Below are 22,127 nucleotides of genomic sequence, written 5' to 3'. Positions count from 1 at the left end.
TAGAAGATGAATGAATGAAAGAACGCTAATCTGACTGAAATCACACGGAAAAGGATGTCCCTTTGTCAGATGAACACACCCAGAGTAGAGTTATGAATTACTCCTGTGTGTATCTGTTTAATCAGACTCGAGCCGTGGTCTGCAAATTCGGACTGCCTTGGAAACATGACGGCACAAAATGGCGTCATGTTTCCATACTGCCCTCACATCGCCTAATCTGTCAAAAGTCTGGTAGACTCGCGCAAACAGATTTTCAAATTCTCTCATATAACGAAGCACTGCATGCACACGGCTTGGTTGTTTCCTCACTCGTTGTTTAATATGCGCACAAGGCCCCATATTGCGCGGGCGTACGTTAATATCTGCGCGCGTGAAGTAATATTTTTTGCTCGTGAGCATGTTTTACTGCAACTTTTGACATAAATGTGAAGCCTTAGTCTTTGCCTAAAGCTGACTTCACACTGTGCGGTTTTGTGCGAAAGATGTCTTAACGTGGCGATACCTTAGTGTCAGAAATTTTGCATGAGCGTCTCACGGTGCAACTGCTGCTACGACCCACGTCTGCTAAAGAACCAATAGAAATGCAGGTCAACGTGACACCAGCGCTCTCCTCTTCTTCTTCTTTTCGAGACACAAAAAGTCCACAATTGTCTGATTGTGTGTCGCTTCAGTGTTTATCTCAGGTCTGGCACTATAGCAGCACAGAGACATGACGTATGCTGATGACGTTTTACTCTCTCGCGCTACTCTTCAGTCGTCAAACTGGATGTCCTTCCTGTGGCTTGCAATGAACTTATATGATTGCTAAAGGCTTGTTCTAAGGCTATGAAAACCAAACTTTTTTATTTTTGGGTGATTATATATGAACTGTGGAGCTTCCTCTGGTGAAAATGAATACGTAAAATGAATGAATGAATGAGGGTATGTGATTGGAGTGGAGCTGAGGAATTTTTGACCGGAGTGTGAAGAAAATAAGACGAAACAATCCCTTTATCTCTTGCTCCATCTTAATCTAATGTCACTATACCAGTGTGTGAAGTATATGTGAGGAAGAGGAGGAGGAGGAGGAGAGAGCACATTATCTTATTGGGAATAAAGTTCAGGTGGTACTTGATGTAAAAAGTTTGTGAACCACTGCACTAATACAAACATTTATTTATATATGTGTAGTCTATTGACTTTCTGCCAATAAACCATTGTAAATGTCACACAATGGGCCTGTAATAAAACAAGAAATATCCATGAAGGTAAAACATATGAATTGTAAACCCACATTATTATAAAACACATGAAAGCCAGTCTAATTAGATACGTTGCTACAGCAACTTGAAGCATGAACATTCAAATGCAGCATCATGAAAAAAGTGACTTGTGCACAGGATTAGTTTCTCCGATGCTCTCTGTGTATAACACGTCATTTTAACAGAGTGTGTGTGTGTGTGTGTGTGTCTCCTGCAGATGATGGTAAACTGTCTCTGGATGAGTTCCAGGCCTTCTTCTCGGATGGCACGCTGAACGAGGAGGAGCTGGAGAAGCTGTTTCACACCATCGACTCTGATAACACCAGGTCAGCACTTACTATGCATCTACTGTACATTTGAAATGTGTGTGTGTGTGTGTGTGTCCGGAACACTGCTGTGAACAAATACAATCTGCATTTGTGAGTTTGCTCCACCGTGACTTTGGGATTTGATCACGTCTCACTATCAATTATGAAAAGACGAGCGACGCATGCAGCTGTTTCTCTGCTGCACAAACTGTGTGTCACGCTTTTCAGCTGTGTGTGTTTCTGTCTTCTTGTGTTGGTGTCTTAGTGAGGACCAAAAGAAACCCCATAGGTAGTGAGGACATTTTGGAAAAGTGAGGACATTGGTTGTTCCTCATGTTCCTGTCAACCCTTTTTAACACGCTTTTTGGTTTTAGGGTTAGGGACTTACAGTCAGGTCCATAAATATTGGGACAGCGACACAATTCTCTTCTTTTTGACTCTATACACCACTACAATGGATTTGAAATGAAACAAACAAGATGTGCTTTAACTGCAGACTTTCAGCTTTAATTTGAGTCAGAATTACAACAGTTTCTATATGTGCCTCCCACTTTTTAGGGGACCAAAAGTAATGGGACAAACTAAACAATCATAAATCAAACTTTCGATGTTTAATACTTGGTTGCAAATCCTTTGCAGTCAAAGGAAGGCATAGACATCACCAGCCACTGGGTTTCATCCCTGGTGATGCTCGACCAGGCCTCTACTGCAACAGTCTTCAGTTCCTGCTTGTTCTTGGGGCATTTTGCCTTCAGTTTGGTCTTCAGCAAGTGAAATGTTTGATTCAGGTCAGGTGATTGACTTGGTCATTGCATAACATTCCACTTATTTGCCTTAAAAAACTCTTTGGTTGCTTTTGCAGTATGTTTTGGGTCTGTGTCCATCTGTACTGTGATGATTTCTGAAACATTCTGAAACCACCATGTTTTATGTGCATGCATGTTTTGCATATGTGTTTTGTATGTGTATGTGTGTTTTGCATGTGGGTGTGTTTTCTGTGTGTGTTTATGTGTTTTGCACGTGTGTGTGTTTTGTGTGTGTGTGTTTGTGCAGGCTTTGTGAAGATGTATGTAATTTGTTCTGATGTGTGGAAAAATCTCACGCCCCTTTTTCTGAAAGCTGTTTTTATGTGGAATTGTATTTGTAATTAAGCCTTTTTAGATAAAAATGTCAACATTAAGCAGGTGAAATAAAGACAGTGTGACAAAATAATGAAAGAGGAGACTCCATCTCACTTCCTCCTCCTTCTTCTTCTTCTCCTCCTCCCTTTCTCCTCCTCCTTTTATCTTTGTGGTTGTCACCCTGATCCTCCAACACATTAACCTTTTCCATGGCTGCCTCCGGGGACCCTCGGTTTTGATTTGACTCTCATTGAATCAATTTCTGGACCCTTTTGTAATCGGCCAATCAGCTGATCCATATCAGCAGAAGTGTGCTGACACTGGGCTGATTTACACAACCTCCAAATGCTGCGCGCCTTCCAATAAAAGGAAACCAAGCAGAACAAAAAGTGACCTTTTTATAGTGGCTGTTGAATTGAATTGGCTCAATATATAATTCCTCCACCAGGTTCAGCCTTTAGTGATTTCTTTTTTTTTTTTAAATCGGTGCAGTAAGTGGACCGTGCGACTGACGTCAGCCGTCTTGGTAGACCGTCGCACTTTATAAATCTTATTTGCTGCAGTGGATGCCGTCAGAAAAAAAAAAGTTTCACCTCATTAGAGTTAAGTAGACTTGGCAGCTGCGTGCCAGGCCTCAGCATTATCATGTGACAGCAGATCAGGTTTATTGATTAGTCTGAACAAAAGCAGAAATGACGGCGTAAGCGGTTTCCTGTCGAAGCAGGAAGTTGATGGATGGAAAGGAGGGACGGGCAGACAGAGACGGACAGCGCCGTCCTGCCTCCGGCCACACGACGATCTGTCACCGTCGCTCTTTGATGAATTTCTCACATTTCAAGCTTTCTTCCCCTTATTGGTGCCGTTTTCTGAGGCTTCTGTTTCTGTCAGGTTGCCGGAGAAAACATAAAAAACATGAACCTGCACTTAATATCTGACATTTATGTTGTTTTTTTAAGTACCTAACAAAAAGCATTTGAGTTGCACATAGTTTTTTATGCAGTATCTTTAAACTAAAACCTTTACTTTTGAAATAAAATACTTTATCGCTCGTCTTTTTGTCCAAAAACTATGTTCAATAACATCTAACTAAAGAAACTTGAGCAACCTGAGTTACTTAGCATAACTTAGCAGATATTTTTGACACAAAGTAAGCTATGAAAACATTTTTTTTTCATCATGCAACTTGATTAAATTTTTCATTTGACCTTTCCTGCCCGGAGAACACTCGTATCACACCCACTTTGACAAAATATGAGGGTTATTTTTGTGTCTCTTGCAATGAATACCTTAAACCTCTTGAATAAATTAGGCGAAATGCCTCTTTAATGTGCAAATTTCAGTGCAGACATCCTGAAATTTAATTTTCAATAAAGCCAAATTACAAAAAAACATAGTGATGATTATTAAAAACATGGAATCAGTTGAGTTGCAGTATCTTTAAACTAAAACCTTTACAACACTTTAGATTAGGGAACACATATTCACCATTAACTTGGTGCTTACTAACATGCATATAAGTGGCATACCAGACCTTTATTAGTAATTATTAAGCATGTATTAACACCTTAATCAGGAAAAATCTTAATTCATGTCGTACTAGAGGTAGAATAAGGTGTTAATATATGCTTAATAATTACTAAAATAGGTGAAATGCCTCTTTAATGTGCACAATTCAGTGAAAAATAATCAGCATTTGCAGTTGTTTTAATTTAAACATATGTGATACTAAATGTAACGTTCTTGTGCTGATTGTTATTGCCCGTGATGAGGATTAAACCCAGGGATTAACGGGATTTAAAACAGTGATGACAGATATTATTACTAACACAGGGTGGGTAGGCGGGCGCGCGCCTGCGTGCATGCGTCACTTGCGGGGGGGGGGAACAGCAATAATTACTGGTTTGCTTCCTCTGTGAAAATGTAGCCTATATCTGGAGCTAACATTTGGATAGTAAACAATGCTGCTGTGAGGCAAACAAAAACATGAGAAAGGGGAATAAATACGATTCAGTGCAACACAATAACAACATGAGTCATTTCAGAGCTATAAACTACCTGTTATTGTGTTTACTGAGGCAGAGTTAGACAGAAAAAAACTAAGGCATAATGTGTAAATATAAAGTATGTCTGTCTCAGGCACAAAATATCAGAATAAAACAGCTTTTTATGGACATTTATATCCTTATTTTGTAATGTCTTAAGTGTTTTTAAGAAGATAAAACAACGGCAAGATACAGATTAAATAAATTAAAGTATCTTTTTAATTTAGAGCTTGAAGTGATGCTACCTTAACTTAACTTAACCACAATTCAAATCCTAGCCCTAAACTTTAACCAGTTCCCCAGAAAATTTGATTCTGTCTCATTTGGACCAGGTTTTGGTCTCCATGAGGACAACTGGTCCTGACAGGGTCAGTGTTTATGCCAGGAAAATGTCCTAATACAAGTAAACACACACACACACCAACAGCAGTGTTGTAATGTAACAAAGTACAAATACTCTTTAACTGTACTTAAGTACAAAATTCAATACTTAATCATTTTATATCAGAAAATGACTTTTGATACTTAAATAGAGTAAATATCATATACTTTAAGACGTATGTATGTACATTGTTTTGTATTAATATCAGTGTTGAGGCAACATAAGGACCTGGGGCCGGATCTGGCCCACAAACCAGTTTTATCTGGCCCATGATGACCTTTTTTGACCCTTAACTTGACTAATTGTGATTATTAGCAGTCGTGATGACAGAATCAGAGCTAAATATGAGCAACAGACGGTTTTTAAACACTGACAAAAACATTTCAGTTTCACCCCTTCACATTAAGAGCATTAAATGAGGGACAAACTGCCAGACTTTTATTTTGAAATAGTTATGGATTACTTTATGATTACTTTAGACTGTGAACACTGGAATAAAGAAAGGTTGGAGGCACAGTGGAGAATAACACACATCATTTCACAGCAGATGTTTATTTAAAGCCTGTATGTCCCAGTGCTGGATCAGGACTCATCAGATCAGGCGGTCAAACACGGGTCCTCAAAGAGACGCACAAAGAACTCGCTTGTTTTATTCAGACAGATTTTCCTTTTTTGACAACATCTAACGGGGAGTTTTGACTGAACAGTCGTTATTAATGAAGATGGACAGATGGAGTCTCTTCTCTATCTCTGTCCTCTCATATATCTCATCCCTTTCTTGGCTGGATTAAGCGAGGGATGAATGGATCTCCCCGTCTTTTCTCCTCTCTTTCTCCTGCTCCCATGTTCTCCTCTTCCTCTCCCGGCCTGTCAACCAGTGAAGGATTCACTGTCACACAGTGAACTGAGCAACAATGATGACAGTGGATTGATTCAGACTCCTGTCAGTCTTGTTAGGTTGTTTCCTCCCTGCCTGACAAACCCCACACTGTGTGTATGTGTGTGTGTGTGTGTACGTACCAGACCTTTTCTGGCATCAACACTGACCTTGTCAGGACCAGTAGTCCTCACAGAGACCAAAACCTGTTCCTAATGAGGCAGAACTGGAGCGAGTTCACTGAAGGGTTAAGATTTGAATTGTGGACAATGCAGTCTCCTAAAACAAAAGTAGCTGTCCAAAAAACACACAAACCTATCTTTGTTAAAATATCTCATATTTTAAGGGGCTTTTTCAGGGTTAAGACCTGGTTTTAGGGTTAGGCACTTAGGGGCTGTCCACGCTGAGGCAGGTTTAGGTGAATACGCATACTTTTTTTTGCTGGAGAGACGTTTGGTCTGATTTAGGGGACCTGAAGCTGTAGTTTTTGAAAACACCAGCCTCACATTTCTGCGTAGACGGTAAATACGATACTTGACGTCAATGACGTCATATTCCCAGCTCTGTCTCTTGCGCTGTCTTGTGTTGGGAGGTTGTTTGACAGTTTTACCAACTACTGTCAATGAAAAGTAACTAAAGTCAGTGTGAAAAGACGCAAGATATCACAAGGACACGTCCTGTCTTTAAAGATTTCACACACACGGGTGAAAAAAAGTGTTGAATTGTTTAGTTGTGTTGGTTAAGGTTAGGGTAAGGGGCCAGGGAACGCATTATGTCAATGATGTGTCCTCACTAAGATATAAAAATAGTTTGTGTGTGTACTTTGTGAAGTCCAAAAATGACATCTCGGCCTCCCCAACTTTAAAGGGCATCGACCGGTTAAGGTTTGGTATAACGCTTTGTTTAAGCTGTCCAAATCAATGGAAGTCTACGCTGTGTCCTCAGGAGAATAGCAGTGCAAACCTGTGTGTGTCTTGTATTTGTTGCTTTTTGAGGACCAAAAAATAAAACCATAGACTCCTCTCATTTTACAGGGGTTAAGACTTGGTTTTAAGGTAAGGTTGTGATGGTTAAGGTTAGGGTTAGTGGGCTAGGGAATGCATTACATCAATGATGTGTCTGCAACATGTGTGTGTGTGTGTGTGCCAAAATGTTTCCTCAGTTTCTGACCCTGTTCTTCTCCATCTCCCTTTCCTTCCTTCCTTCCTTCCTTCCTTCCTTCCTTCCTTCCTTCCCTTTTCACTCTCTCTCCCTCCGCTGCTCCACTGCTATGCTGTGATAGTAATGTTGACACTAAGGAACTCTGTGGTAAGTAGACCACACACACACCCACACACACACGCACACACACACACTGCCCTCATCTGCTCTGATCTATTATTAAAAAGTACTTTTCTCGGTCGAAATACAACTTTTTTTTTTTCTTTCAAATACATCAATTCAACTACTAATCAATTTCAGTGACGCGCTACAAATAGCTTTGTGACTCTAAATGTCGTTCAGATCTTGTAAATCAGTGTTTCGCTGCCCTGCTCCAACACACCTGATGATCAGATGAACAGCTCGTTATCAGGCGTCTGCAGAGCTTGGAGCAGGGCAGCATCTAAAACATGCAGGGCCGTGTTCCCTGAGGACCAGGGTTGGGAATCACTGTTGTAAATAATCGTAATAATACGTGTGTGTGTGTGTCTGTGTGTGTGTGTTCAGACTACTTTGCCAAACACATGGGGGACTATGAGGGAGTCCTGGCCTCGTTGGAAACTCTCAACCTGTCCATCCTCAAAGCCATGGACTTCACCAAGAAGGTAAGTGTGTGTGTTTGTGTGTAAACAACAGTTTATTTTCTTATTCTGCGACGTATTAGTTTTATTTATCCGTCTCCCTGGGGGGGAAGAAATGCCGCAGTGCAATACAAGACCTAAAACATAATACATAAACCATACATGCGATGTATGTAGTGCATAAAACATGTGTACATAAACACATAAATTAACATAGACTTAAATTAGTAACTTAATCATGTGGCATTTGTGCTTTGTGGAAACTGTATTTTTGGTTTTTGATACAACCACAAACATCAAGCTAAATTGTTGACCCTGTCATGCAGAGGTCTCAAACTCGGGGCCCGCGAGCCAGATGTAGCCCTCGAGTCAATTTTAAAGTGGCCCTCACCTTTCGTTTTTGTAAGTAATAGATTAATTTTGTGTTGTATAAATACATGGTTATTGTGATCTCTATTGTTCCATATCGACACATTTTTTGCTCTGAAAAATAAAAGAAACGCCGTCTAACAGTAAATAAATGAATTTACATTTTTTCTCTTTTAAATAATGCTGATCATGTGTCTCATATAAATTCTACAGCAAAAACAAGGTTCAGATATATACAGTATATACAGAGATATACGCACACTATCTATTAACATACATGTAGACTAATATATAATACAAATTCCTAGATACAATCACACAGACGTGAAATATCTTTCATCACAAATGTCTTTGTTGCTCACCCCGACTGAATAATTAAATTTATTTTACCCTTGTTGTAATGTCTATAATCAACATGTGTATGTTGACATATGAATTGTTAAAGTCGATGAGCATAAACACTTGAATCTGCAGAATCGGTCACTTGGTTTGTGTCATAATGTTTGTCCAGTAAAACAAGGAGAGTTTTAATTAAATAGCAGAAATGGCAGTTAAAACCGGGTAAATGTGGCAGTTTGGCAGGTTTTTTACTTGCCAGGCTGTAAAGTCGTCAAAGTGTCGCTCTGCTGAAAGGTTATTATGGGATTATTGATCAGTGACACCACATAAATCCTGCCCACTCTACCTTTTCAAATGAATGGTGAAGTGTGGCTGTCATGAGTTTTTAATGTGAAATGCTGTCATGATGAAATCTGAGGTTTCCGTCTTTGCCTGCTGATCTGCATCCACCTGTTTTTCTTTGCTGTCATCAGAGGATACTTTTACTGTGTGTGTGTGTGTGTGTGTGTGTGTGTGTGTGTGTGTGTGCAGCCACATAAACATATTAACATACTGTGAGGAAATATGTTTATACATACAGCACAATGCAGAGTGAGGATAATGATGCGTGTGTCCTGCGAAATAATGGTTTGCCAAGTTTCTTTCTTGTGTTAAAGCCACACACGGTCCTCTGTCTTTGTGAGTGTGTGTGTGTGAGTGTCCTCCTCAAACCTGGTTCTAATGAGACAGAACCTCATTTTCTGAGGAACTGTTTAGGGCTAATGGGCTTTTGTATTGTGGTTAAATGAAGTTAAGGTTGTGTGTGTGTGTGTGTGTGTGTGTGTGTGTGTGTGTGTGTGTGTGTGTGTGTGTGTGTGTGTGTGGTCAGTTGGAGGAAAAACATTGTGTTATCCTAGTTTTTTCCCCATTTGCTATATATAGCAGCTGGTCCACAGCCACACTCTGATATTCATGTTGTCAGAGCTCGCCTTGACTGTGTGTGTGTGTATGCTTGTTTGTTTGTGTGTGTATCTTTGTGAGGACCCAAAAAACGTATAAACCATAGGGAGTGATGATATTTTGTCTGGTCCTCAAATCTATAAAGGTATTGTTTGGAGGTCAAGACCTACTTTTAGGGTTAGAATTGGGTTTAGGTTTCGAGTAAGGGGCTATCATGTCTACGAGGGTCCTCACTTTGAATGCTGTGCAAACGTGTGTGTGTGTGTGTGTCTCTGTATCTCTATCCACCAGCTCCGTCTCTATCTTGCCCTGAGCTGCAGGTCAGAACTCAAGGCTAGTTTCTCTCTAATGAGTGTCCATTGTTTTAATCAATCAACCGAGTGTCTCTTCTGCTCACATTATTTGCTCTCCCTCTACTGTACACCTTTCTTCCTTCCTTCTTTTCATTCTTTCTTCCTTCCTTCCTTTCCTCCTTCTTTGGGAGTGGCAATATCATTATAATGTGTGTTGCAGTGAGGGAGAGTGGGGCGGCTCGGGAAAGTTAGCAGAGGGTCAAATTACCAAAGTGAAACTCCGACACTGCTTATATGGGGCAAATATCGATGGAGGATTTGTGTGTGTGTGTGTGTGTGTGTGTGTGTGTGTGTGTGTGTGTGTGTGCGTGTGTGTGTGGGAGTGTGTTTTACTCACTGAGGCCAGAGTGGACACAGAGATGGAGATTTGAGGATCGTGTATTAGTGAGTGAAACTCAGTCTAGACGCTGCATCTGTCAGTCAATTAGCAGATATTTCTTTTACAGTTGCATCATCATAACTCCACTCCATACATAAAACACTGCTGCTGCTGCTGCTGCTGCTGCTGCTAGGTGTTATTGAACAGAAGAGAAATGATTATCCTTTCTCACAAACAAGTGCTGTAGAGTCTTATTTTGGTGGTTAATACCATCATACTTATTGTTGTAATTGTGCTAATGAACGCTCCCAAACATTACATACTGGATCTTTAAGTCTGCTCACATTGAAAATTAAACAGATTGACAACAAAGTATCTCATAAATACAAGATGTAGAGTCATAGATACGAGATGTTGAGTCATAGATACGAGATGTTGAGTCATAGGTAAGAGATGTTGAGTCATAGTTACGAGATGTTGAGTCATTGAGTCAGTAGATGTTGAGTCATAGTGATGAGTCATAGGTAAGAGATGTTGAGTCATGGTTAGATGTTGAGTCAGTCATGAACGATGTTGAGGAGAATGTTGAGTCATAGTTACGATGTGAGTACTGAGATGTTGAGTCATAGTTACGAGATGTTGAGCTCGTTTCAGTTCACGAGATGTTGAGTCATAGTTACGGATGTTGAGAGATTCTGATGTTGAGTAGTTACGGATGTTGAGTCATGATGTTGAGTCATAGTTGCATTGACAGATGTTGAGTCATGAGATGTTGTTACGAGATGCTGGCGAGTCATAGGTCAGATGTTGAGTTATATAATAGTTCACGAGATGTTGGAGTCACAGGTACAGATGTTGAGTCATAGTTATGATGTTGAGTACGAGATTGGAGTGTTGAGTCAGTTGATGTAGTTACAAGATGTTGGTATAGCGAGATGTGGTTTAGAGATGTTGAGTCATAGTTACGTATGTTGAGTCATAGTCGTGATGTTGAGTCATAGTTACGGATGTTGAGTGTCGTAGTTACGAGATGTTGAGTCACAGGTACAAGATGTTGAGTCATGGTTCTAGATGTTGAGTCATAGGTAGATGTTGAGTTATAGTTGCGAGATGCTGGAGTCATAGTTACGAGATGTTGAGTCACAGTTACAAGATGTTGAGTCATAGTTACGAGATGTTGAGTCACAGGTACAAGATGTTGAGTCATAGTTACGAGATGTTGAGTCATAGTTACGAGATGTTGAGTCATAATTACGAGATGTTGAGTCATAGTTACGAGATGTCGAGTCATAGTTACGAGATGTCGAGTCATAGTTATGACTGATATGTTGAAACATGTTGAGTTTCAACATGAAATAAATAAATGTTTTCAACATAAATATATTTTTACATAATTTTACATTACGTGGTGAAAACAGGCTTCTACACGTTTAGGTAGTTACCACAACAAAAACCTTTTTCTTTTTTCCAATTCAAACATCACATTTTAAACACAAGTTTTTGTCGACAGCCGTGGAAATGGAAATGTTTGCTGGCCAAGGAGCCGTTTTCTCCCAGAATCACTTCTAGTATTAGTGGAGCAACACTTTGAGACGGCCGCCTCCTCAGAGCTTATCAGCTCCTCGGGAAATGTTAAAGTGGCTTTTCTGAGTGCTAATCTGTGACTAGTGATAAGGGTTTAAGTCGCTGTAATACATTAGCTGCATGTGTCCAAATTCTATATTACATTTTTGAAAATGATAGCAGCTTTGACGCCACTCTGATTATCTTTTCCTCCTTTATGTATCTATTTAGGACTTTATGTCTCCACAGTGTCTCCATCCCTCTCTCTCTCTCTCTCTCTCTGTTTCTATCAAACACAGTGATGATAAAACTCGGAGAGAGAGAGAGAGGTGACATCCGTGAAAGGACTGGAGAGAATCTGCCAAAGTGGAGCAGATGTGAGTGGGTGGAGCTAAAAGACAGAGCGTGATATTAGCCGGAGCAGCAGGCCGCAGCCTCGACTCCTGGGCCTTTTTTAGGTCCCAGTGTGAATCGATTAGTTCTCCATGCACTTCAGTGAACATTGACACAGGGAGAAAGAACAAGTGAAGCAGGTGAGCAGAGGCGTGTGCTCAGCAGTTAACCTCCTGTGCTGTACCGGAAAATACAGCACAGGAGCTTCTCTTCTTCTTCTTGTGCGTTGAAGTACTTGGTTGGAACCTTCGGGGCAGTCTGCAGTCAGAATAAAATAAGGCGTCTTGATTCATTTCCCCCAGAGACCTTGGCAAATCCTTAAAAAAGTAAGATGGGATGCATAAAATTAGAGACTGTTGCCAATTAGCCTTTCTGTAAGGCATTGAAAATGTGACTTTTGTTAATTCTGTGACATTTTGGCACAGAATGGTTCCGTTGATGTCATGATGAAATGGCAAATGAAATGTTAAAATTCTCAGCGGGTGTTGAAAGACGGTCATTCATATCACAGTTTGAGACCAAATGCAAATGCAAGCAAATGCTTTGGTGTCTGAAACACAGAGATTTGTGATGGATAATTACAGTGTTTCAAGGACAATCCTAGGCTTTTTTTTATGAAGAGGAGGTTGAATTGGATGCTTTGAGGAAAAATCAGTGTTTCCTGGACGGTGCCTAAACCTCACCACATTCATAACCTAAGGAAAAACATCCCAGCTCCCTTCATGGTTTGAAGAAATGTTCATTGGCAACATATCATCCTGGATACAGTTTCAAAGATACATTGCATACAATTATAGACTGGTAGAGTAACGTTATGCAAGAAATCCAAAATGCCATGTAAAAATATAATTGTGACATGAAGGGAAACAGACAGAATCCTATAGAAAAGCAAATATAAGACAACTAAAACCTGGTTTTAAGTAAATGCCATGGCTAAGTTGGTAACATTAACATCAGGATGCTACTACAAATTACGAGGGATAGATTTTCTCAAGCGCAAATGTCAGTCAAAAACTTAATAAAGATAATGAGGTGAGTTCATACACAGGAGCGAAAGCAAAAATTGGAAATTTATTTAACCCTGAGGACGCAGAGCATTTAAGCCTGTTAAAAGGTGTATAGAGAGGCTATAAGAATGATAGAGTGTCTTATATCCTTTTATTCAGCACAACCTATAAGCAATCTTTAATTTTTACCAACTATTTAAACACCTCAGCAAAAAGTACTCCAATTTTTGTTTGAATTGGATTGAATTTATGAAATTTGAAGTACGTCAAAGCTCACTTGGCTCGTTTTTTGTTTTTTTTAACAAAAAGAAAAGTGGTCTATTTTGTGGTCAAAATGAATCATAATTTAACCCAACAACACATAAGAAGACAAGAAAATTAATAGGAAAACTAAACTGAATTATATCTGCTACGAGTGGGTCAAAATATTGATTTGGCGATGTATATATCGTCGTCCTTTCTCGTGCAATACGATGATCAATACATCTTAATAAGTGAAGGCGCAGTCTCTGCCGAAACTTGTGCTTGTGCAGAAGTTACCTGGCCAAAGAAGAGGGAGTAACGGTGGAGAAAGCTACGTTAACAGATGCTCCATCCACGTTCAACACATAGACCTGAGACAGTTGACGTCCACAGAGTGACAGACACTGACGCTCCGTCTCTTATTCATCATCCTCCACTTCATGCTCCCTGAGGGATGACCGGCACACTAATAATTCATGCAAATGTGATATTTCCATTCACTTCATGCAGTATTCATCACTCTTGCCTGTCGTGGTATCAATTAGTGGAAGCAGTCGTTGCTTCCCGAAGCTTTGAGGAACTCCGCAAATAAGCTGATCATACAGCAATTAGTGAAGGATTAACAAACTCAAATCACTTCTGACCTTAAGAACCCGTCATGTCAGAGTTTAAGTGTAATTATCCGTCTAATTGACAAAATAATTGCAAGAATTGGGAAAGATATTAGACGGTAAAATGAAAAAAAGAAAAGGTGAATTATCTGATTTTCTAAGCAATTTAATGCATGTTAATTTAAGAAACGTGAAAACTAAAGTGTGTTACGTAAATGTGAGCAAGTGTTTGTTCACTTGGACTCAAAATCATGATTTTGGCTTCTCACAAACAAGAAAATGTCTGCTACGCTAATAGCACGATCTCCTGCTGCTGTTCACTGCGCCACACAGCTCCATCTTTCCTGGATACAGTCTCTATGAATAACCCTGCGTTAAAAGACAGAGAAAGGATAAACGATACATATCATTTTTGCACAACCGTCAATGTGATCTAGTGAATTTGACCTCTGCACACACCAGAAGTGAACACACGCACACACACATGCCGGGTGCTGGAGCAGCAGTGGGCGGCACTTATCTGCACTTATCTGGGTTGGGTGCTTTGCTCAGGGGCAACCCAACCCTTTGCTGCCCCATAATTTAACAAAACACCAAAGAAACAAACATCTAATGCCCTGCACAGCAGATGCCAAAGAGCTCACTCTCTCGCTCCATGTCTCTATATGTGTGTGTGTGTGTTGGAGTGAGAGAGAGAGAGAGAGAGTAGAGGTCATGTAGAGGCAGATGCTGCCAGTGTTTTGGTAATTACTCCGAAGTCCACAGGGGGCGATGGCTTTTTTCTTTTTGCCTGTCAGCTCCACACGACTCTCTCTGTGTTTTTTTTCTCAGTGTATCTGTGTTTTAGATCTTATGATATTGTAAAAATGACCATTTCCTATCACGAATCATATCCCACTCGCAATTTATTAAAAAAGTATCCCAATTAGATATTTATTGAGAAACATTCAGCCCTATAGACCCTACTGTTCCATTTCTTTGGCACCCTTTCCTTGGGGTACCAGAATAAAATGGTACAGTAAGGTCATGGGTGGAGCTAAACCGTACCATACTGTACCAAACTGAACCATACCATGGTGGAAACCATGCATTTGAGGCCATTCTCAGATAAACACAGCAAACATATAACATACTGCAACTTTAACTTTTAAAAGATTTAAAATTGGGCTCAAATTACAGGTTCTGTTTTTGTTGCATTTTTTGCAGTCAAACAGTAACAAGGTGTCTGCTGTTTCCAGTGTCCATCACGTCCAATTGCAGCTTGTGTCAACATGTCATCACTTTTAAAGAGTCCCCGATGTTTCTATGGCGACAACTACCATGGAGGCAGCATGCTTTTGGACCCAGTTGTCATGGAGATGGGTCGAGACGACGTCACGGAGCCACCTTGTTAAGACAAAAAGGTCGCTCGTCTAACTTTTTGCCAGAGTTTTGTTTCTACAGGCAGCTCCCGCTCCTGTCGTCAGCCGTCATCAGACGCAGACACTATCCCGTGGTTTACTGTAGACCTTCTGACAGCTCTCAGTTCCTCATTTTTGGAACAAGACCATTGTTGGCTGCCATCACAACTGTGAGCCGAGTGTAGAAAACATCTCAGGAAAAAAAGGAGCTGGCAGTGATTTTATTTGTCTTAGACGGACTCTGAGAAACGCCCCCCCTCCCTCCACCCCGCACGTCTGCTTCTTATCTACTTGCTCATATTCCCATGACAGCTCAGAGTGTCATGAACAAATATGCAATCTAAAACACATATATAACCCACAGCCGTGGAACAAATCCAGTGTTCTTTCAACTATTTATCTCCTTTTCTTCCCCGTTTGTGTGACAGCTTTCATGATGCTAACGGAATCAGATGTGGCTCCAGAAAACAATTTTAATTGGCTTCTCCGGCAGGTGGAAATAAGTAAGCACGATTCTCATGAGGCCTCTGTGTGTGTATGTGTGTGTGTGTGTGTGTGTCAAAGGTGATGAATAAGCAACAAAAAAAGGGGAAGGAGAATTCATTAAAATCTCCTGTCCTATCTGTCCTGCCTAAGTGCTGTGGTTAATGAGCCGCTCTCATTAGCACTTAATTTTTTTTCAAGTGTTTGCTGAGCGAGCGTCCGTGCTCCTCCGTGCTCCTCCGTGCTCCTCCGTGCTCCTCGGCGACTATACAGGCACACGCGTCTCCTCTCAGCCTAAAATCTTGTTAACTCTGTCCCTTTTTCAAAATGTGTTCGGGAAATTGTTTCGCTCCGGCAAGTGACCCACCATGAGGCTCCTCCTCCTCCCGCTCCTCTTTTCTCTCATCCTCTTCCCCTTTCATCTCCCCTGCATTGTCTTCCTCTGCCCCCCGAGCCACTGCCACCTCCCCTCCTCCTCCACCTCATCTTCTCCTTTTCTTCATGAAGATAAAGGTGAAGTGGATGATGCTGGGGCAGGGGAGGCGCTCAGGTCTGTGCACAATAACGTTGGGAGCGATATGAGGAGAGTAAAGAGGGAGGAGGGAGGAGAATCGATGAAGAGAGAGGGAACCGAGGAGAGTGAGATTGTGTGGAAGGGGGTTGTTGGTTTGGTTCGGTTGAGAAGCGAAGACAGTGATGAATGAAATGATAAGAAAATGGGAGTGAGTAAAACATCTCAGTGGCCTCCGCCGGTGAATATGACTCTTGAAGGAGCAGTTTGCATAACATCCATGACTTATTCATGAGGATTTAATGGAGTTTCAAAGGAAGATTGTGCATTTCCAGTTCAGTGTGTTGGTGAAGTACTGGTGCAGCAGTCGACTGTAAAAGATACTAGAAAAAAATCAGCATTTATCTTTGTGACAACGCTGTCTCATACTCTGTAAGATCATTTTTAAGGAAAATGTTCAAAAAGCAGTAAAAGTCAACGGTTAATATCCAGTTATTCCAGTAGCGTCATACTTTTTGAATATACTTCTTACCAAACCAAATGTATGATAATTATAATTAAGAAGTAGTGGGATTTGAAGAGCAAATAAAGCACAGAACATCACACAGAGTCTTGATTTTATTTCAATGTGCACAGGGGAAATCTCACAAGGATTCCTTATTATTTTGCCTCCTTATTATTTGAGTAATTCTGTTTGAGTTTAATTAATTAGAAATCACTGAGTGTCCTTCTGCGATTTCACAGCAGTGCACATCAGGCGTCGTTTGTCCAAAACCAGCACCGGAAACTTTAGATTCAAGACTCCTTATTGTCACATAACAATGTACAACCAGCACTAACTCAACTAATATCATAATGAATAATAAACGTTTCATACCAAGAACCTCCTGAGAAAATACTGAGCTCCTGAAGTGAATTATCACCAATGTTAAAATACAGTGATGCAAATAGGTCGAGCAAAGTCAGCTACAGATGTTTCACGGGAGGATAATTTGCTCTCTCATCCTCCTCCTGCACAAATATCACACATTAATCCTTCATGAAAATGAGAATAACGATGTAAAATTACCATTCCCTCTGATATCGCAAATCATATCGCAATCGCATTTCCTGTCAAAATAATCGCAATTCGATATTAGTTCAAAATCGTTCAGCCCTACTCCAGAGGAAGCTTGCGTACCACTGGTGGTGCACGTACCACAGTTTGAGAACCATGTGTACAGGATATAGGATCAGAACTCTTTGGAGCAGGTCTGTGAAGGTTCTCAGTCATGCAGGTCAAAGATCTTCAGAAGTTTGCTGTAGACAACTGGAATTCCTTGAGTTAAATTGAGGACGTTTCATCTCTCATTCAAGAGACTTCAAACTAAAGAACACAGTTCTGAAGAAGCCTCTTGGATGAGAGGAGAAACATCTTCCATTGACTACACCTTACTTCTGAACAATATCTTGGAGGACAATACGAGTACAAGAGACCTTTTTCCACGAACCCTCCACACAGGACTGTTTTGATAAAAAGAATAACTGGAATGTTCCTTTAACCGTTGAAATGCACATACTTCCTGGTAAAGTTTCTCGGTTCCTGTTCAAAGTTCCTGCAGTGGAACAGAACCTTAAGTAGCCTCAGTCTCAGTCACAGCAGAGTCACATGCTGCACCAGTAAATCCTGTCAGACACCGATGGCATTAGTAACCCTCAGCCTCCACAACCTGGTGTCCAGGGTTACCATTTCCATGGTAACCAAGGAGCGAGACACTGCTTGTCAGTGTGCCTGATGTTAAAAAATAAAAATAAAGTTTGACTCCAGGAATAAAGGAGAGGAGGCAAGTGAGGTGAGGAATGACAAAGAGTGAGGAGATAATCTGAAGAAAGGAAATCAAGGAGAGCGCGAGTGAAGGAGGAACGCAGGCGTGTAAGGAGGTGACGGAGAGTGGAGAGGTCAGACTCAGTCAGAGTGAGGGGTCAGGGAGGTCGGGGACACCGCTGTGTCCAGAAGCTTGTGCCGAGTCTGTGAACTTAAAAAATAACACATTTTTACACTCATGTGATTCAACGTTTTATACTTCAGTCTACTCTTTTTAGTATTTTAATCTCTTTGGGTTATGGCTGAAGGATTAAGGATAAATACCTAATTGCGATTGTAAAATGATTCGCGATATCAGAGGGAACGGTCATTTTTACATCATTATTCTCATTTTCAGTTGAAAAACATATTTAAAATGATTACTGTGTGATGTTGACTGACTGTAACTGTGTAACTGCGTAACTGACTGACTGTGTAACTGCGTAACTGACTGACTGTGTAACTGACTGACTGTAACTGTGTAACTGCGTAACTGACTGACTGTGTAACTGTGTAACTGACTGACTGTAACTGACTGACTGTGTTGACGGTGTAACGTAACTGCTGCTGACTGTGTAACTGACTGACTGTAACTGACTGACTGTAACTGGCGTAACTACTGACTGTGTGACTGTAACTATTATATAACGACTGGCAACTGGTGTGTAACTGACTGCGACTGTAACTCGCGTAACGAACTGTGTAACTGACTGTAACTGTAGCCAACTTTGTAACTGCGTGTACTGACTGTGTAACTGTGTGGCTGGCTGTGACTGACTGTAACACAATGTAACTGCGTAACTGACTGACTGTGTGTGTGTGTGTGTGTTGACTGATGAGGTTACACCCACAGCATGAATAATACAGAGTTCTGTAGGGAGTGAGAGAGTGAGGTGGTGTGTGTATGTGTGTACTTACATCTTAATGAGGTCCAAAAATGTACAAACCCATCATTGTGGGGACATTTTGTCTGGGGCCCCAGAACTTTTAAAGGACCTTTTTCAGGGTTAAGACCTGGTTTTAGGGTTATAATTGGGTTTAGGTTAAGGTTTAGGGTTCGATGTGAGGGTTGCAGGTGCCAATCTGTGCCAATCTCAGCTGACATGGGACGAAAGGCAGGGTCACATCATGTGTTTTTGAATTTTCTAGAACCCACAAACGGTCTAAGGATTACGGAAATGAAAAGTACGCATGCCAGATCCTGTCGGCGGGTTAAAATGTCATTATTCGTTAAATAAACAAGAAACTAAACTAAACTTAAAGGTAGGTTAAGGGGCTGGTGAATGCATTGTGTCAATTACGTGTCCTCACTAATACATAAAAACAAGTTTGTGTCTATGTATTTGTCCGTCTAATGCAGTGTCCTAAGGAGAACTGCTGTGCAAACCTGTGTGTGTGTGTGTGTGTGTGTGTGAAAGAGTGAAAGGTGGATGAGTAATTGGGTGAAAATGAGAGCAGAGAATGGGGGAGTCCATACAGGGGATTTCATACAGATGTGAGGGATTGAGGGAGTAAAATACACAGATTAAGCAGAGACCTCAACACAGCCTACGATACATATCCTTCCTCTCCTCCTCTCCTCTCCTCTCCTCCCCTCTCCCTGCCTCTTTCCTTGCCCCTTTTATCTCACTTTCCTTGCAGCAGCTCTGCTCCCTCCCACTGTTCACTGTTCACAGCCGCCTCTGACCTCCATTCTCCTCCTCACCTCCCTCCAAGCTCTTGTTTCTCTCAGACAGACGACGCTGGCACGATATCTGAAGAGCGCCAGTGTTTTCTGATGCCTGTTAGTGAGTTCGCCTTCTGTTTAGACACAAACCCAGGCACGCTGCCTGCCTGCCTGCCTGTCTGCCTGTCTGTCTGTCTGTCTGTCATGGACCACTTCCACTTCCACGTCTCTCCAAAAACCACCAAATGTTTGCTAATCTATTATCATCTCCTGTTTTTAGCTTCAATCCTGACTGCAAATGAACAAATGTCCCCCAGTGAGCGAGTGAGTGAGTGAGTGAGTAATCAAGTGTTTTTGATGACAACACTAATTATGGTCATGTTGGTGCTCTGCTGTGTGCTTGAGTGACTGGAATATAAATATTTGCTGACTGTGAACAGACTCCAGGCGACAAAACAGCTGATTGATCGATTAATAATCGACAGGTTAATTAATTACCAGCTTTTACATATCGATCTAATTTCAGCTCTGTGAATGTGACTACGCTCGAGAAACTGAATGTCCTTTTGATTTGAGGGCAAATTAACTGAAGTTAAAGGCTAAAACCAAAGTATTTTTTTATTATAAGTGATAATACACTTACTACTTAGACTCATGGGTAATATATTGCAGAAATGTTGTGCAATAAACCCTCATACTTGTAATTGTTACCCCTTTAGGACATTTTTCTGGCATAACCACTGACCTCGTCAGGACCAGTAGTCCTCGTGGAGACCAGAATCTAGTCTAAGATTTTAAATTTAGTTAGGTTAACCCTTAGTGTTTTATGTGTTGTTGAGTCAAAGTTATGATTCATTTTTGTTCATAAAACATAAAACATTGAATTGTGATATATTTATTTCCAAATTTCACAAAATTAATACAATTTTAAACATTTTGAGTACTTTTTTCTCGGGTGTGTTTATATAGTTATATAGTTATAAGACGCTCTAGATTGCACATATTCTTATAGCCTCTGTATACATGTTTTAACATAGTAATGAAAAAAAAAGGGTTACGGTTAGGGTTAGACATTAACTCATTAACTGGTTATGGTTCAGATTCAGGATAATGTTGTTGTTTTTTAGGCTGTCCACATGATGGAGGTCAATGCAGTGTGTGTGTGTGTGTGTGTGTGTACATGCTCAGGTTAGTGCCCCACTGATGGAGTAATATACGTCTCCAGAGGAGTGGGTAAATGTCTAACTGTACAAGTCCACCATTAGAACTCCACCACACACACACACACACACACACACTGTCAGAGCATTGTGTGTGTGTGTGTGTGTGTGTGTGATAACCGAGAGAAGCTCTGGACAGTGTGAGTAGTCATTTAAGTACAATATGTCTCTCTCAGTCAGAGGCTTGCTGCCCCGCTATCATCTCCTGCGCCGCGCTAAAATGGTGTTGCTTAGAGACATATTGACTCCGGTTGCTAGGATACCATTTTAATTGGTTGATGTGTGAAGCCGAGGCAGGATTGTGGGGGGTTTTCCCCAGCACATCAAACCTCTGTCATCCCAGCAGAAAACCTACTGTAGGGAGACGGCACGAAAATGAAAGTTCATTCCGTCTTAAGCTCAAGAAATTAAAAGAAAATCGCCTCAGGTGCGTGCGCGGCGGGAAACACCTCAGAAATGCCGCAACACAAACAACTTTTACAGGTTACCGTGGCAACGGTGGATCAAACCAATAGAAAGTAATGAAAAAAAGTCTAAAAATAGGCACCTCGGAAAGTCTCCGGGGAGCACACCTCGGTAAGAAGGCGATGTGTGGCTGCTGTTCTGCTCCAAGCGGCTTGAAAAATGAACAGAAAACATCAAACTGCTCATGGATTACATTCTGAAAACTCTTCTCTTCTCTTCTCTTCTCTTATTGAATTAGATTTGATGATCTTAGCTTTAGTGTTAAATTACCATAGAAGATTCAACAAAGAGACGATTTATCTGCAGCCTTTGGGATTTGCTACTTATAATTCAGACTTTAATTTGAAGTTTTTCTCTTCTTTCCTTGATTTGAACTTTTGAGGTCCATTGTATTGTGCTGTGTGTTGTCTACAGCGTGGTATCTTCTCGTAGGTTCTTCTTGACATGGGTTGGTATACGTGTGTAAAAAAACCAGCATTGCTCCATAATCCTGCTAATGGTGATGAAGTCCGCGGGGGAACCGTGTCGTCCAGCCTCGGATGTTGTTTCAGCTTTGTTTACACTGCGAGCGTCGCAACCCTGTAAAGCTCTTAAAGACAGAATTATCTCTCCTCTTCCTCCTCCTCCTCCTCCTCTTCCTCTCACATCACA

General features: G+C 40.9%; 1 protein-coding gene across 1 annotated transcript in view; it reads left to right on the top strand.

The window, feature by feature from the left end:
- The window catches only part of necab2 (N-terminal EF-hand calcium binding protein 2), a 521,316-nt gene that overhangs the window by 46,691 nt on the left and 452,498 nt on the right, over nt 1-22,127 (top strand). The window contains exons 3-5 of the mRNA XM_044035771.1: nt 1,459-1,567; nt 7,254-7,279; nt 7,679-7,776. Of these exons, the coding sequence (XP_043891706.1) occupies nt 1,459-1,567; nt 7,254-7,279; nt 7,679-7,776 (233 nt within the window). The remainder of the gene's footprint in view (nt 1-1,458; nt 1,568-7,253; nt 7,280-7,678; nt 7,777-22,127) is intronic.

This window comes from Solea senegalensis, linkage group LG10, assembly GCF_019176455.1.
Source record: "Solea senegalensis isolate Sse05_10M linkage group LG10, IFAPA_SoseM_1, whole genome shotgun sequence".
Classification (NCBI taxonomy): domain Eukaryota; kingdom Metazoa; phylum Chordata; class Actinopteri; order Pleuronectiformes; family Soleidae; genus Solea; species Solea senegalensis.
The sequence above is the reverse complement of the archived record's forward strand: the minus strand, read 5'-3'. Positions and strand labels throughout refer to the sequence as shown.